This window comes from Anarhichas minor, unplaced genomic scaffold (genome assembly GCF_050575085.1).
Source record: "Anarhichas minor isolate MPS153535 unplaced genomic scaffold, ASM5057508v1 ptg000050l, whole genome shotgun sequence".
NCBI lineage: Eukaryota > Metazoa > Chordata > Actinopteri > Perciformes > Anarhichadidae > Anarhichas > Anarhichas minor.
The window spans coordinates 1,375,001-1,390,774 of NW_027466496.1; the positions used below are offsets into that span (position 1 = coordinate 1,375,001).

Sequence of the window (15,774 nt, forward strand, 5' to 3'; positions counted from 1 at the left end):
TTGAACACATTCCGTATATCTCATCATAAATGAGTCCTAAACCTCTGTCCTGCCGAGCATCTTCATCACACACACACACACACACACACACACACACACGTTCAACTTCACATGTGTTGTTGCTAAAAACATGCCTCCCAGGTGCACCCTCCTGCAGAAGAAGAAAGGAGCGAGGTGCACCAAAATACCACAGAATAAGAAGCTCTCTTTTGGTTGACGGGGATGAGGATGTGTTCCACGGTTGTTGTTCAAAGAGCCATATTTGAATACAAGTAGGTGGCACATCTGTCGAGTGTTTTTTTGTTGTTTTCTGTCATGAATTATTAACATCCTGTCATTGCTGGTAGCAAAATATATCATTATCTCACATAATGACAACACTGTGTCTCATATCTGTCAGTTGTGCCCAAACAGTGTTTGTGGTGTTGAAACTTTATAACAAAGAAGAAAAGTGAACGATCAGCAAAAGCTTTGGAAAGTTTTTCTTATTATTATTTTGTGTTTTCATTGATGATTACTAGCTACACAAACAAGGTGATACAAGATGTCATGTATTTATCCTCATTGTGGGAAATTGTACATTTGCTAACGTCCCAACACAGAGAGCTCAGAGGTTATTATATCATATAAGTGTTTCTTGGCTATATTGATGCCTGAACCAGGTCTTCTGTTTAAAAAAATAGTCGGTCAAGTCTTCATACAAATAACACGTATAGTTTTCTTTTCTAGGAGTGTTTGTGTTTGTGTGTGTGATCGATAAGAGTCAGTCGGTGAGTCCGTGCGCAGTTCATTCGCTGCCTGATGATCAATATGGGATTAGGAAGGACAGCAAGGTCTGTCTCTTGCCTTTTCTCTCATCCAACTGACTGTTTAAGGGCCCTAGAAGACGAGGTAGGGAGTGGAGAATAGACAGCAGAGTGGAGAGCTTTAAGAGGTGTCGTCTGTGAGGAGTTCAGACAAGTGTTGTAAGGAACTCAACAAAAAAATCCTAATTCTTCAGACATCATGAGGACAAAGCTTTACCCAGATATCAGGATTACAGTAGATCACTGCAGGACATGTTAGGAACACATGCATGCAGACGAACGGATGTAAAACTAGAGACGCAGACACACGTAGTATGACGATATGAAAGCATATTCTCCTGCTGTATCGTCATGCATTTGTGTCCCCAGATGGCAGCGTCAGATAATCCCGTATAGGTCTCAGTACCGAGATATCATGTCAGAATGCTTGCCCGGTTTATGGCTATATATAAAGCCAGGCAAGGGAAAATAGAAATGGAAACGCCTGTTTAAAGTAACTTATTATTTTCCTTCTGATGTACAGTCGTCGTTTTTCATGTCTTGTCTTTCTGCACACTGTCAAACCTCACCAGAGGTTGTTCCTGGCTGCATTATGTGGGGACCTTTTCATGCCCATTTGTAAGACTTAAGTTAGGCAGTTAAGATGTTACATACAGATCGTTAATCTTCTTACTTCAAACTGCCTATCTTAATCCCCGGTCATTTCAGACTCTTACAGGAGACATACAGGCTACACTTTAGGCTTACAGTAGACTGTACACACACACACAAAACAAAGCCCAGACTTTTGTAATCACTGTAGAGAGGGCTGTTTGTGTGTCACTTTGGGAGTGTCATGGGTAGGTGAGGCCACACACAGTGTCAGTGAGTGAGTCAGGGCTGTTACAGTGTAATGGTCTTTAAACAAGAAAGCCAGGGAGAGCTACTGACAGGGGACAACACAGCAGCTCACATGACTCTTCTCCCTTCTGTGTAGAGACAGGCATTTACACTAATGCATGTATACAGGACAGGGCTTCTGGCACAACAGAGCAATAATATCACAAACCATCAGATGTGTGTGTGTGTGTGTGTGTGTGTGTGTGTGTGTGTGTGTGTATACGCTGATGGATGAGTGTCTTCAGAGATAAATGGGTGCCTATTATTCGTGCCTTTTATAGACAAACTCCCTGCTGACTTCCGAATGGGAATAGCACGCAGTCTTCCCGCACGCGCGCGCACACACACACGCACGCACACACACACACACGAACACACACACGCGAACACACACACGTTCCCATAACGAGCTACAACCGAGGGGCCCTAGGCTGTGGCACATCTGTTGTAGAGGAGACATAAGGCATTCATGCAGGGACTCTCAAGATTCTACACGTACTGTACACGCACATACACACTCCCTGCATGTGATGAATGAGATTTTTTTTTTTTTCTGAACACAAAGGAAGGAGGAAGTGGTGGTGGAGGACGTCTTATGACAATTTTAACTAAAAATCCCTTCTGGATAAAACCATGGCTGAACACAAAGACACACTCTCTCACACTGGCCCACTGGCCTACAGATACCCTCTGTAATACACACTGCTCTTAGTATTCTTCCCCTTTAGTGCAGAAGACAGACAAAAACATGGAGGCACAGTCATTTTGCGTAATAAAGACAGAGACAAATACTATTTCAATAAGGGTTAGGGGAGATATGTGGAAACTATTTTTCCTCATATATATATAAAGCTGTTTTGTGTAAATTTAATCACAAATTTAAGAAAAGCTTCAACCGTCAATTATTTGCTATTTTAAAGACCTTTTGACAATAAGGTAAGTCCTGGCCCGACCCAGCAGCTGTGCATGAGGGAAGCAGCCAGCACTTCAGCGTGTCTGTAAGCCTCCAGTATTTTAGCAGAGCAGGACATAATCTGAAAAGGTCTTTGGCCTTTTCTCACGAGGAGAGAGGCGATGAGCGCACACAGCCGTGGTGTTACGGAGGATTCGGCCCTCTGTCTGCTACAATATGCCCGTCTAAAGCTCTCCGAGCCAGGCTTAGCTTCCCGGGCCCTGGCACCACCTCCCTCCCTCCCTGTGCCAGTGTCAACTTCAGCTCGGTACAGCGCCAGCCGCTAAACGCCACACTCAGCTTAGTGTGAGGCAATGCCCGCTCTCCACTCGAACTGGGTTTCTACTCTCCGTCCTGCATTGCTTCCTCTTTTCCTTTGGATGGATGTGTGTTTGTTGTTCTTCTATTTTCTCTTTTTCTTTGCTTCTTTCTGTCTTTGTTTTTACTTTCTTCCTAGTTTTTAGTTCATATAAGTATGTGCATGTGAGTGTGTTGGTTCAAGTTGTGTGCTCATGTGTACGCAGAGGTGCTTTAACCAAATCCTTCAGCTATTAACCCCTGCACCAAACTCACAGCTTTATTTAAACCAACACACCATTCAAAATGCTAACTAGCCTGGTGGATATCCCCTGCAACCAAGGCCTTGATTATAATATATATACTGGGGGGGATCCCCACAATGCAGGTGCATTTGTCCCCCCAATAAAAGTCAATGACATGAAAATAGCGTGTAACGCTGCTGACTGCGCTGACAGACAGAGCTCTGGAGGCTGGCCGCTACGCTTCCGTTACAGCACCGAAGCTCAGCTAACAACACACACAGAGGAGGAGCGACTTCAACCTCTGCTCGGGTGGACATCACTCCACTATATCTTCACAAAGATAACAGCTGTTTGCTGATACGTCAATGTTCAGCATTTTAAATACAGCTCCTTTAAATTGACACATAAAAAACCCATCAGAATGCAAGAAATGAAGTGTTTGACGCTCGAAATCCCCTGTTTATTGTGCATCCACCCCAAAGCTGAAGTGAAACTTGCCTGTAATAAACCAACCCAGTCTAAAACAGACCTCTGCCTTCCAAATGCCTATTTGAGAGCCAATTTTCAGAGCTAACCTTGGGGTGACTTTGGCTCTGTGAGGGTAATTATATATGGTTCTGAGAGAAGTAGTCAAGTGTTAAAAACAGCCGCTCATGGTCTGGAGACTCTTGAGACAAAGGCTACAGAGGGATACTTGTCATGCAGAAGAGACACTCGCTTGGCTTAACAAGGAGCTGAGAGGCAGCGGGGTGAGGGAGAAATAGGTCTATATTCAAAAATAATAAGCAATTGATGGTAGATTGAAGTTTCCTGCTTCAGATTGCAGCTGCTGTTGAACTGGCTGTGACTTTGTTTTAGTAATTTCCCAGCGGACGACCCCACTGGAGGGCCGCATGGAGAATGCACTGTTGCCCCCATGAGGCGAGGTGGAAAAGAGAGGTTTCTTTGACTGCAGCCACACAATAGGGATAAAATGGCAAAAAGTGGAAACCAGGACAATGCCTCTACGCCTGGGTCTGTGTCTGATGCCAGTGGGCCTTGTGGGCGCAGCGCTCACTACATAAGGATGATAGAGGGGAAACGAGTCCTTTGTTATCTTAGAGCTCCTAGGTACACCCCTCCGGGGGTCTTTGGGAGGGCAACGGGATCCCAGTCGGGGGGGGGGGCTGTATCTGTCACCTCAGTTTAGGGACTGTCTCATGGCAGCTGACCCAAATCGGCTCCCTGGGGCAATCCCGGGCCCCTCCACAGGAATTCACCGCTGCAGATAATAGGCTTGTATGGCAAAATATCCAGACACTGGAACCAAAGCAGGCCTGACAGCTGTCAACCGGGGCAAACGTCCTCCTGCATGACACACGCACGTGCACAGTACAAGAGGGGTAGAGTAGGCTATGTCTGTGTCTCTGTGGGTGGGTGTGTTGGGTACGTGCATGATTGTTTTTCTACAGAGGTGTGTAAATGTGTGCTTTTTATTGTCTGTGTGGGTCCCTCCACTTTTCATTCTTGTTTCGGCGCTGCCTACCCACAGCTCGGTTTAAACGCCCCGGCATGTCCAGACAGTATTCAGCCGAGTAGACGCCATGTCAGGAACTATTTGGCGCAACGGCAGAAATCTCTTCCTGTAAGGGAGCTGTCACCTACGTGACTAGCTGGGTTGCCTCCGAGCTGAAAGACAGACTTGGTGACATGACCTGATTTCACCCGTTTTTTTACAGAAAACAACCGCAGAAGATGGAGGAGCCTGCTGCTCTGCAATATGGAGTATTATTGTTGTTACCACAGGCACAGGGGTGGTGTATGTCATACTGCATATGCTATACAGCTGAGGCGGTAGTTCTGTCAATAAGAATGGACCAATGTTATCCATGCATGTGGCTCAGCAGGTCTGTGTCAGCAGGTTCAGCATGGCTGTCATGTTCAAGACCGCCAGGTGATCTTTGTTCCACATCGTTAGCGGTCAGACCGGCTATAGTATACTAACCACAGAGCACAATGCACATGCTCACATTTGTGCATTATGATATTAATACTCTGCTGTCAGAACTGCGATACTCTTTACGGACATTTGAACTCTGAAATGGTCAGCCCTCTTCCACTTGTTCAAAATGTTGGACACTCCATGTGTGCTCATGCTGCCGTGTGTGTTTTAAAAAGGACTGTGGTACACACCGTTTCATCACATTGGTCGAATGACGCACACAGTATTATGAGATATTGTGGATCATTTTATGCAATATATCTCACTTCATAGAACAACCTGTGCTGTGATACTTCCATTAGTTTGATACAAATGATTTTCCAGGTTCCATAGCATTACTAAATTGAAAACAGTACGAGCATCTATATATATATATATATATATATATATATATATATATATATAGCCATTACATGTAATTTTTTTTACAATTATTTTCTTAAAGTACCCTGCACTCAAAAAGACTGCCGCGTTTGCTAACAGTAGAGGCCTGTGGTTCAGCGTCCAATAGAAAAAGCACAGAGGCATCTCCCCACTGTGAGGGATTATAACTGCATAAGTGGGAAAGAGGGAGTTGCTGAAAAAGAACAACAGTGCTCAACAAATCTTCCCCGAGTAAGTGAAGTTCAAAAGCTAAGAACCTAATAAACAAGCAACAACAGACAATAAATCCAAAGCCCCGGAGGAAAATGAAATGGAAAAACTGCTTGCTTCCGCCCACGAGCCTCTGAGCAGAGCAGCAGAGGTGAGAATAAAATTCCGCTACCGCACTGGGTCTTTCAGGACGCAGAGCTGACTCTGGTCCTGGGCTAATTACAGCTGGCTGCAAGGCGGGTGTGTACGGATGGGATGTGTGTGTTCTTAGAGGTGAACATACAAGTGGGAGTGTTCTTTCTTATTGTCTCCATTGCTGGGTGACGACGTTTACGCGTTCTGGCGAGGAGAAGTTCAAACGTGAGTGTGAGTCAGCAGTAGCAGCTTTCAAAGTTCAAGTACACAACCATATGTTTGCCTGCATCGGGAGTGTCAGAGTGAGGCTGTGTGTCAGTCTAAAGGGATTTGTTTGTGGAAAGAAGCAGGTGCCGGTGGCTGACAGGAAACTAGAGAAAGCGTCACAGCCCGGTGCACCCCTGCATGTATTCCACCTGCAGATCCTGCATCGTTCTGCCTGAGGGGAAGGGGGTTGCTTCCTAAACCTTTATCATACCACTGCAAAAAAATCACACGGGGCTCCGTGGATCCACTAAAGTGTTCAGCAGCCACTGCACCAGACAATGAATCGCACTAAGTTGGTAAGATGCACAACAAATATGGACTAAATACCGAGTTCACCATGTGTGAGGTGAATGCATTACTGCGTCTGAGAGATGAGACAGCCAACCAGACACAATGGCCTTCAATCTAAGCCAAAAGTGGCTACACTCACTCCCAAACACATAGAAACACAAGCGCAGAAACACACCTACACACACACACACACACACCTACACACACACACACACAGCACAGACAAACAGAGTAATTAGTCTTTGATTTCCCCCGGCAGTGTTCCGGTACCAGGGGGCAGCTGCTGGGACCCTGCTTTAGCCTTGGCTAATTTCACTCACGGCTTGATCTCGACCCAGCACAGGTGCCCAATTGGCACCCGACCGCTGTTGCCATGGCAATGCCAACTTCGGGGGCCAAGGAAATGCCAATTGTCCAAGGAGCTAAACCACAGGAGCCATGGATGCGGTACTCATTATAAACAGGCCGCATTAGCGCAAATAGGGGGACGCGGTCAGATATGGAGAGTTCAGTTAGGTTCAATTAGATTTTCTCTTTTCCTTTCTTTACTTCCTCCGGGTTTCTGGCATTTATGTTTTTCTGTTTAGAAAGCCATGTGTGTTACTCTGAGGCTGGTATCCAATCCACAACAACAAAACCTTCTGTGCAGCAGACGGTGTGCACACTGTAGACATGCTTTAACCGGGGCTTGAGTGCCTCTCTGTGGTTCACAAGTGTCACTGCAACGTCTGTCAAGCTGCAGCTCTACGCCTCTACACCTGACTCAGGTACTTCTGCTTTAACGAGCTTTTTCCGTTAATCGCCCCTGAGGATAACCCCCCCCCCACACACACACACACTCACTGAACCCAGAGGACGGGCTGGACTGGCTTCCTCTCTCCATCCAGACTACGAACACCTCAAATCACATGATGTTTGAAGAGAGGGGGGGGAGGGAGGGACAAAACTGCAGTTTATGAAGAGGAATGGGTGGGCAGCCACAAACATCAGACAGGAGAGACTGCTTACATTGAACCCTGTGCATTACTGTCACATCTGTGATAGTGTTAAAAACAAAATCCTCATTCCTCATCACTTCTATAGGCTATGATGTCATCACAAGCAGACATGCTCAACCGTTGTCCTGCGATGTAATTTGGTGTTTAAGGTTTACGACTGAATTGAATTTGAAATTTTCCTTGATCAAAAATATCGGAGTTGTGCATGTTGTGCATGTTCTCCTCTCTGAACTGGGTGCATTCACACTATTCAAATATAAACACATTACTTGTTTACAAATTAGTCTGAGACTCACAATCGCTCAAAGGACTTCATTACGGGAATGGAGTTGGCTTCTGTGTCAGACAATGAGTTTGTCTTGTGCGACAACAACAGTTTTGAAGTTTTATACACCATTTTAAATGCTAATGCGATGGCCCAATTTGCCTGTAACGACCATTAAAGTTGAATCTAATTCGATGTAATTAGCCATATCACACCCATTTCATTTCTTTATAAACTCATTTCAGCAGACCCATATTGTGGAGTTCTTTCCTAAGGCCATCTCCGAACCAGGAGTCATTTTAATTGCCACATTGCCATCTGGTGAACGGATGAAGTGTCTGTATCACAGCCATTTCATGGCCATCAAGAGGTCTTTTTTTCACACGGAATGAATTTTCAAAAGTCGAACCTGAGGCGCTCGAGCTCGATGAAAGTTTGCACCTCCTTCCTAGACACCCTTGACTGACTGGCTGAGCTCGTGTCATTTGGCTAGAGGCTCATTCACTCCTGCTGATGAGTCTTGTTTGAAATTATCAGCAGTTTGTTTAAAGCTGCCCTTAAAAAAAACACACATGAAACCACAGTCTCTCCTTCCCTCTGACAGACAGTTGTAGATTTATGGGTATTTGCTTCACGTGGATAAAAAAAATACACACTGAGGTTCAACTGTATAATTGGGATTCTTGCTTGAAATTCTGAGTGTACTTATTCTGTGAAGTTTATTGTACTTGATGATATCACTCCAGTACTCCTAGAATGTAGCTAGTGTGTTTTTACAGTTATCCCAAACCCTAATATTTATATATATTTCATTCAATGTATGAACTGAAGAGTTGCTGCTATTCACACGGTGTGCTGCTGTCTGCAATGCACCATCACAGACCATATAAGAAGCGTTTTTACATCCACTGTAGTGTCTTGAACACACATCCTGAGTCCATCCTTGTACAGCAAAGACAAGAGGACACATAGAGACACATGTGTATAGAATAGAAAGCACTGTGGCTCTCAGAACTGGTTAAAGAACACTCCCTACAGATCTAGATTAAAATAGTCACGCAAAATAGTTTTTTTTATAATCAACTGGCCTTGATTAAAAAAGAAGAAGTGCTCCTCTTCTGCATAACACTTCACACTTCTGTCCAACCGGTGGCAGTAGAGCACCAGAACGCTAGTGTGGCAACTTCCAACAAACATATCGACAATTACTCAAACACATGCGTCACTAGTTATAGTTATAAGTATAGTACAGGTAGTGTTAGGACACCGTGGACATGACATTCAAAAGGTCTAAATCAAGCGTTTCAGCCAGCTCAGAGAAACAATTTCCTCTCCATAACCTCTATGTCACCAACAAACCTCATCATTTCAGTAGCATTGTCTTTATAAGGAAATAAGTGTGGTCATTGAGCTCAACTTCACTTGAAACAGCAAGGGGGGGACATTTACGCAACACAAAACCAAAACTAAAAGTAGCCAGATGTGTAAACACACTCTCATATTGCTGGTGCATGTGACATGGAAGTTATATCATCGGTGTGAAGATCTATCGAGCAGAGACAGACAGGCTGCAGCATGCAGCTCTATGACTGCATATGAGTCACAGCATGAAAATCAGACAGCTCACTCACAACACACGCACACGCACACACACACACACACACACACAAGGCCTGGATGCTCCCAACGGTAGAGTCACCGAAACTAGCAGAGTGACGACAGTAGTTTCTACATGAACTCCCTTCTGCTCTGTTTACAAGGGTAGACGTGAAACCACGCATTTACATGAAAAACATCAGCAGCAGTCAGTGAACATATGGTCATGAGTACTACAGTCTGATGTATGACTAGAAGCGGGTGAAATTGATTTTACAAACAGCTGCAATATTATTTTAGCTGTTGGTTCATCTGAAATACAATCAAACTAACTGCTGACCAACCTGACTGGTTCAAGAGAAGGGTATGGCGTGTGCTGCTTATCTGCAGCTGCCTAGCTGACATTGACGCGACATAATTGTGTTTGTTAAGTGTGTAGATTTGGTGTTTTTCAGGCCCCCCCCCCCCCCCGAGTCCTGTCTGGACTTTACAAATGTGGCCCACTGCAGGCAGGAGGAAAGGCAGGAAGCTGCAAAGAGCTTGAACAGGTCTGCAATGTCAACCATGTATTGTCAATAAAGTGACAAGCAGTTGTAGGGCCTTGTGGCGCAACGGTAGCGCGTCTGACTCCAGATCAGAAGGTTGCGTGTTCAAATCACGTCAGGGTCATTGGTTTTTGTCTCATCAGTTACACCACACTACAGGAAGCTGCAGCAAGAAATGTAAACATACATCTTTCCACTTTGAATACGACTGATGCGGTGCTGATAGTCCCTCCAAATGACTATACCTCCGGTGAACAGCCATCTTATTATGGCTAAATGGATTCTCTCTTTTATGTTCAACTTTAACTCCACTGACGTCCCGAATGTGGTTTAAAGTGTTACCACCGGGTCCAACGCTGTCACACTGACAATTAAATGGAGGCCACACACTAACACAAAAAGTACCAAAATAAATAAATAAAATAAATAAATTAACTAAAACATTGTCTAAAAACACACAGCCAATTCCAGGTCAAATCAAGCAGTAGACCAACATCAGTAGGCTGAGTACTGCACCCATAATAATAGGAGCAGCGTTGTCATTAATGGGTTAAATTCAAAGGTCTGGGTAACTCTGTTCCTGCCTGTATGTAGAGTAAAACAGAGGCAGTCGCTGATAGGAAGAACTGGACGGACTGGATTTACTACTAACAACACACAAAGAAGCAAACACCCACACACACACACACACCGGGATAGAAATCATGTGTGTGTACACACAGAAACACAGACACAGGGCTGTTCCACTGGCGTGAAGTACTCTGAGTCATTTACAGCAACTACCTACACAGTTCTACTACAGTATGTCAGTCTGGTGACTAGCTGTGTTAGCCTGAGCAAACTCCACAGCTGGAACATAACCCGTACAATATCACTATTACTGAGCAAAGCGACATACAAATATATATAAATAATCAAAAAGATCTGCTCATATTGTGCTTGTTAATTGTTAGGCTAAAGTTCTGTTGATGAAATGTAATATTCGGTCACCAGTGGGATGTAAGGAGCCCACACAGCCACCAGGGGGAGCAGTTATTCACAGCATGGGGACAAATAGAAGATAATGAAAAGGAGAGAATATATATGTGCCAAGTGGTCTTCAATTTAGTTGAGTGTAACTTACAACTGAATTCTTTCTTTCTTTGTGTATTGTCTGTAAAGGACCACAGCAGATGGATGGAGGAGAGGAGAAAATAGTGCTTTAGACCGCCAGGTGCAAAACAGCTGCATTCACCACTGATCCCACCTGATGTGTAACCATGGCACCTACCACGTATCCATTATACGGTGTGTAGATACACATGCACACATACGCGGTTTCTCGACAGATGCACACACACAAAAACCGAAAAGCACCTGCGCGTCAAACAGACCAACTTGTTCAGATCTGAGATCAGAGCTGACAGCTCACTGGACTTGAAAACCGTAGACAGCAAATGTGGCAAAATGTATTTTTTCCCAACATGAAACTGGAGCACAAAAACACAGTGTGTGTTTTCAGATTTCACAGGATAACGGCGGCTCAGATATCCTGAGAAACCTGCTGACGGATAGGAATCAAAGATAACACTTTCAATTGAATCTCACTTGTTTCATCACCATTTAGAGGAAGACGTTATGATGGCCCTGTTGGCTTTGAGCCATGATGAATCATTCATGTCATCACACCAGCACCAGGATCAGCTAAGTGAACTGGTTGAAAACCAGTCAAACTATTTCCCGCTCACAGAGGCACAAAGACGGGTTGTAGCTCACTAACTGGCCACAAACAGCTAGTGACTCAGGTGGAGTCACCACTGCTCCGGTGGGAAGGATGCAGTGGGATTGTGGGTAATCATTTACAGCTGGTCTTGGGGGTGCGGTGATATCATGCTGCCTATGAGATTTTTTTCCTCACACGCCCTTATACTGCAAAATATAGTAATACACAAAACCTCACACACACACACACACATACATCAAAGAGGAGCCTTGAATGCAACACAGACCACTACACTGTATCCTTAAACCCTTCATGTAGGAAAGCAACGTAGGTGGAAATGATCAAACAGGGAACCTGGTGATGTGCAAGTGTTCTGTAATGTTTTCGTAACGATGAGGGCGTAAAAAGGTGTAATCATAAGCACATGTCATTGGAGCTCTCTGTTGTGCTGCCAAAGAGTGCAGACACGAAGCAAACGAGGTAAAAAAGCTGCATGGAAATGAGAAGAGGTGGCGAAACAGGACGTGACAGTTTGGGGAAATAAACAAATGAATAAAAATATGCAAACGCAGACTCCCCTTTTCTCTCAGTCCCACACACACACACACACACTTTGACTCACCCTATCTTTGTCGTCCACCACATCGCACAGCATGTCATCCAGGTCCAAAATGCCTCCATCTCCATGTTCCAACCTGTGGACATGGACCCAGTAGCTGGGGTCCTGGAAGAACAAGAAAAAAAGAGAGTATTAGCTCTGGGATGAGATTAGCTTTATTTGCACCATAAAGACTAAAAGGATTTGAAGCCATACAACATGTTAGCGTTGCCGGGCCAAAGGAATTAGCAGCTTGTGTCTCATTAGGAATCAGCTGTGATCCAATCACCACGTGGCTCAAAATAATGATCCGGTCAGCTGGCACACAGGGGCTCTGACATGGTTATGGATTGACATCGTGATAGCGGTTATGAAATATTTTATATCTCCTGCTGGACGGCCTGCAAAGGAAGCACACGCCTCATGCCTTCCTCCAGGAGTGTAAAGGGAGAATAGCTGTGATACAGGCACACCAGGAGGTGACACATTCATCACTTCTTATGGTCACATTCACTGCGTAGGCGGTGACAGTTCAAAAACTGTCACCCTTCTTTTTTTTTTTTGCGTCAGCATATGAATATCATTCATGCATACGTAATGCCTTCAGGAACAGCATGCAGTGCAGATTAAGTCCTGCATCAACTCAGTACATCATACAAAGTCCAATGTGACCTTTATGAAAGATCAATAACTGCTTTTCTCAAGTGATGATGAAAGGCTGAATGTTTCTATTAGTTTGTGCTTTATAGTGATCACAGTCTTGTCCCATTCTTCTCACTTAATGCTGCATCAGATAGTGGCCGGTAGGTAGGTGCAGGTCATATATATATAGTTTGAGAAGTGTGACTACATGTCCATGCATCCTATAAAGACACATTTACATACTGTATGCAGAACATAACTATACTTTTCACAGCATTGCCCCAGCATGTTTACACACCTGCTCATGTAAAGCCTCATTAGCATGCTGTGCTGCCCTTCATAGGCAGAGAGCATTAACGACAGAGGCAGTGAGGTAGGAAGATAATGGTAGAAGGTTTGCACGATGGCTGGCAAATTTCACACGGAAAAATGATTGCCATACACGTAATATCTATCTGTTTTGATTCTTTTTAATCCTTATAGAAATAAAATGTCTGTTATGCTGGGTCACTGTCTGTCTGTGGGCTTCTATCATTCATATTGGAATTAATCTAATACATTTATTTTCAAATGAAAACTACATTTGAGTCAAAAGCTTATATGGCAGTTATTGATACTCTGCTAAGCTAACTCTGCTAGCTTTAGAGGGAGTCTGGCTGTTTTTTATATTTTCATTATGATAAAAACAGATTCAAGTCTTCTCAAACAGAGTTACTGCATTTAACCTTTATAGAGCAGTATCGTTTTTGGAGGAATGTGAAGCAGCTTCATAGCGTGACTGTTAGACAGTCTGTAAATACTGTGAACAGAATATCGTTGAGGAAGAAAGACGTGTGGTTTGGATGTTTGATATTCAGAAATAAAAAGTTGAAAATATATCCATTGGTTCTCTCCCCTCCATCAGACAGGAGGCTAACGAGTAACCATTCAGCTCAGTGAGTGTCCTTCCTCCTTCCTCCCTCTTTTGTCTGTTCTCACTCTATTTCCTTCCCTCTGTCTCTTCTCCTCCCGAACTGAGCCGTCTTCGGGCCTGTGGTTAAATGCCTTCATGCACGGCTCTGTTGTACTCAACTCCGATGCGGTTCACCGGGCAAAATGGTCCAAATCATGAGGGGAATAACTGTGTGGTATTTTCCTTCCTTCTGAGGTCATTAGGGGGGGGGGGGGGGGGCAAGTTCATCAGGGGCACTACCAAATGACAAGACACGGAATCAGAAGCAAAGAGAATGATTTACTTCCCATGTCCGCTGAAAGAAGAGTGAAACATTTCAAAAACTACACCACAATACCACCACTCTATATAACATACTACTGAGAATCCAGAGGAAGAAAGACACAAAACATATACCAAGTCATTATAAACCACAAAGTGACCCTCAGCATTAAACTGGGTTGACACGCCCCATGTCCGTTTGGCATGGTCCTCATGCAGACTTGTTCCCCGGATGGATTATGAGGAACAAATATGTCTCTGACAGAAGCTCAGCCACAGAACTTAATCCCAGAAATGCACTCTGGGCGGAAGGAAAGCATTCGACGTTGACTGTTTGGATCTGACTTGGTTAGAATGTCTGTTTGGGAGCCAAGTCAGTGGTACTTTGACTCCAGCTAAGAACCATCAGTTCAAGGCCTCTTCATCATGACAGTGTTGGCAGAGAATTCATCCAAGGCTGGGATTGGTTTGGATTTTGTGTTTTAGGGGTCAGCTCTGAATGCTTTGGTGAAGATACCACACACACACACACACACACACACACACACTTGTAACACTTGTATTCTTGTAAGTATTAGTAAGACCTCCTATGAAGATACAGCTGTTCATGTTATCAAAACAGTGTGCAAGAACAGCTCGTCGCGTGAGTGTGAAATTGGAAGATGTTTGGCAGAATGTCGCAAATGCCACAGAGGATCATTGAAGGTACAGAAAAACAAACATGGTGGCTTTGCATGCAGTCACAGAATAATCCCTGCTGTGTTGGCCCTGAACAGATCTGCAGGCTAAAAGACGTTTTGTGTTTGGGCAAAGCAGATACGAGCAGATATGCAGGATGTGTATTGACTGCCGGGTGATTTAGCTCCTGCCGCAGTGACCTGTTGAGTCACGAGTCAGCGTTATTCATCCATTCATACATTGCATGAGAGACACACCACCCGACTAGTCCGATCAGGTATCCTCTAAGCTGATCCACTGTAGAAGGTGAGGGAACACAGTGAGGTGGTTGTTCTCTGTGACACACACACACACACACACACACACACATACACACTTGCGACATAAGCTCAGACAATAGCTCTCTTCACCCCATTATCTGTGTCTTTATACCAAAGTGGGTTGCTTGTTCCTGTCGAAGACCACACAAAGACTGGTGCCCTGGAGGAAAGTGGGGGAGGGAGGAGGGTGTGAGAAAGTGTGTGTGTGAGAGAGAGAGAGAGAGAGAGAGAGAGAGAGAGAGAACATGTGCCCGTGTGTGTTTTATGATCGCTTGCGTGAGCTCCTGCAAGTGTTCCAATTCCCACAGGAGGGAATATTAGCAGCTAGATCTACTTCTCAGATGTCCAGGGCTGCAGGATGACCTCGTGGCGCAACGGTAGCGCGTCTGACTCCAGATCAGAAGGTTGCGTGTTCAAATCACGTCGAGGTCAGGAGCTTTTAAGGGCTGAACAATCTTGCTGCTGCTGGCAGCTATCCAGCAGGTCACAAACATAATCTTGGGAAGTGGAATTTGTGCGCTACGCGAGTTAATGAAGGTGAAGTTAGCAAAGATGACACATGGATATATTTGTCATTAGGGGAATGTCAAGCATTTGGAGAAGATCCCGCAAAGAGAGAAAACAGGCGGCGTGTTGAAACTTGACAAACCACTGGCAGCAGTTTACACGAGAGATGTGATGTTCTAAGGATGGCATCAACAAGCTCTCTGTAAGCAGAGAAAGTGGGAGAGATATGATAACTATAACATCTGGCGCAAAACCGTAACAGT

At 44.5% G+C, this 15,774-nt stretch overlaps 1 protein-coding gene and 2 non-coding genes across 3 annotated transcripts in view; 2 read left to right on the forward strand and 1 right to left on the reverse strand.

Annotated features, from left to right (window-relative positions):
* LOC142971873 (partitioning defective 3 homolog) overlaps positions 1-15,774 on the reverse strand; it is a 301,306-nt gene that overhangs the window by 259,388 nt on the left and 26,144 nt on the right. Inside the window, exon 2 of the mRNA XM_076112603.1 lies at positions 12,176-12,277. Within this exon, the coding sequence (XP_075968718.1) occupies positions 12,176-12,277 (102 nt within the window). The remainder of the gene's footprint in view (positions 1-12,175; positions 12,278-15,774) is intronic.
* Positions 9,904-9,975, forward strand: trnaw-cca (transfer RNA tryptophan (anticodon CCA)). Its single transcript has one exon. It is a non-coding gene; the product is annotated as a tRNA-Trp (tRNA).
* trnaw-cca (transfer RNA tryptophan (anticodon CCA)) lies at positions 15,365-15,436 on the forward strand. The gene has a single exon. It is a non-coding gene; the product is annotated as a tRNA-Trp (tRNA).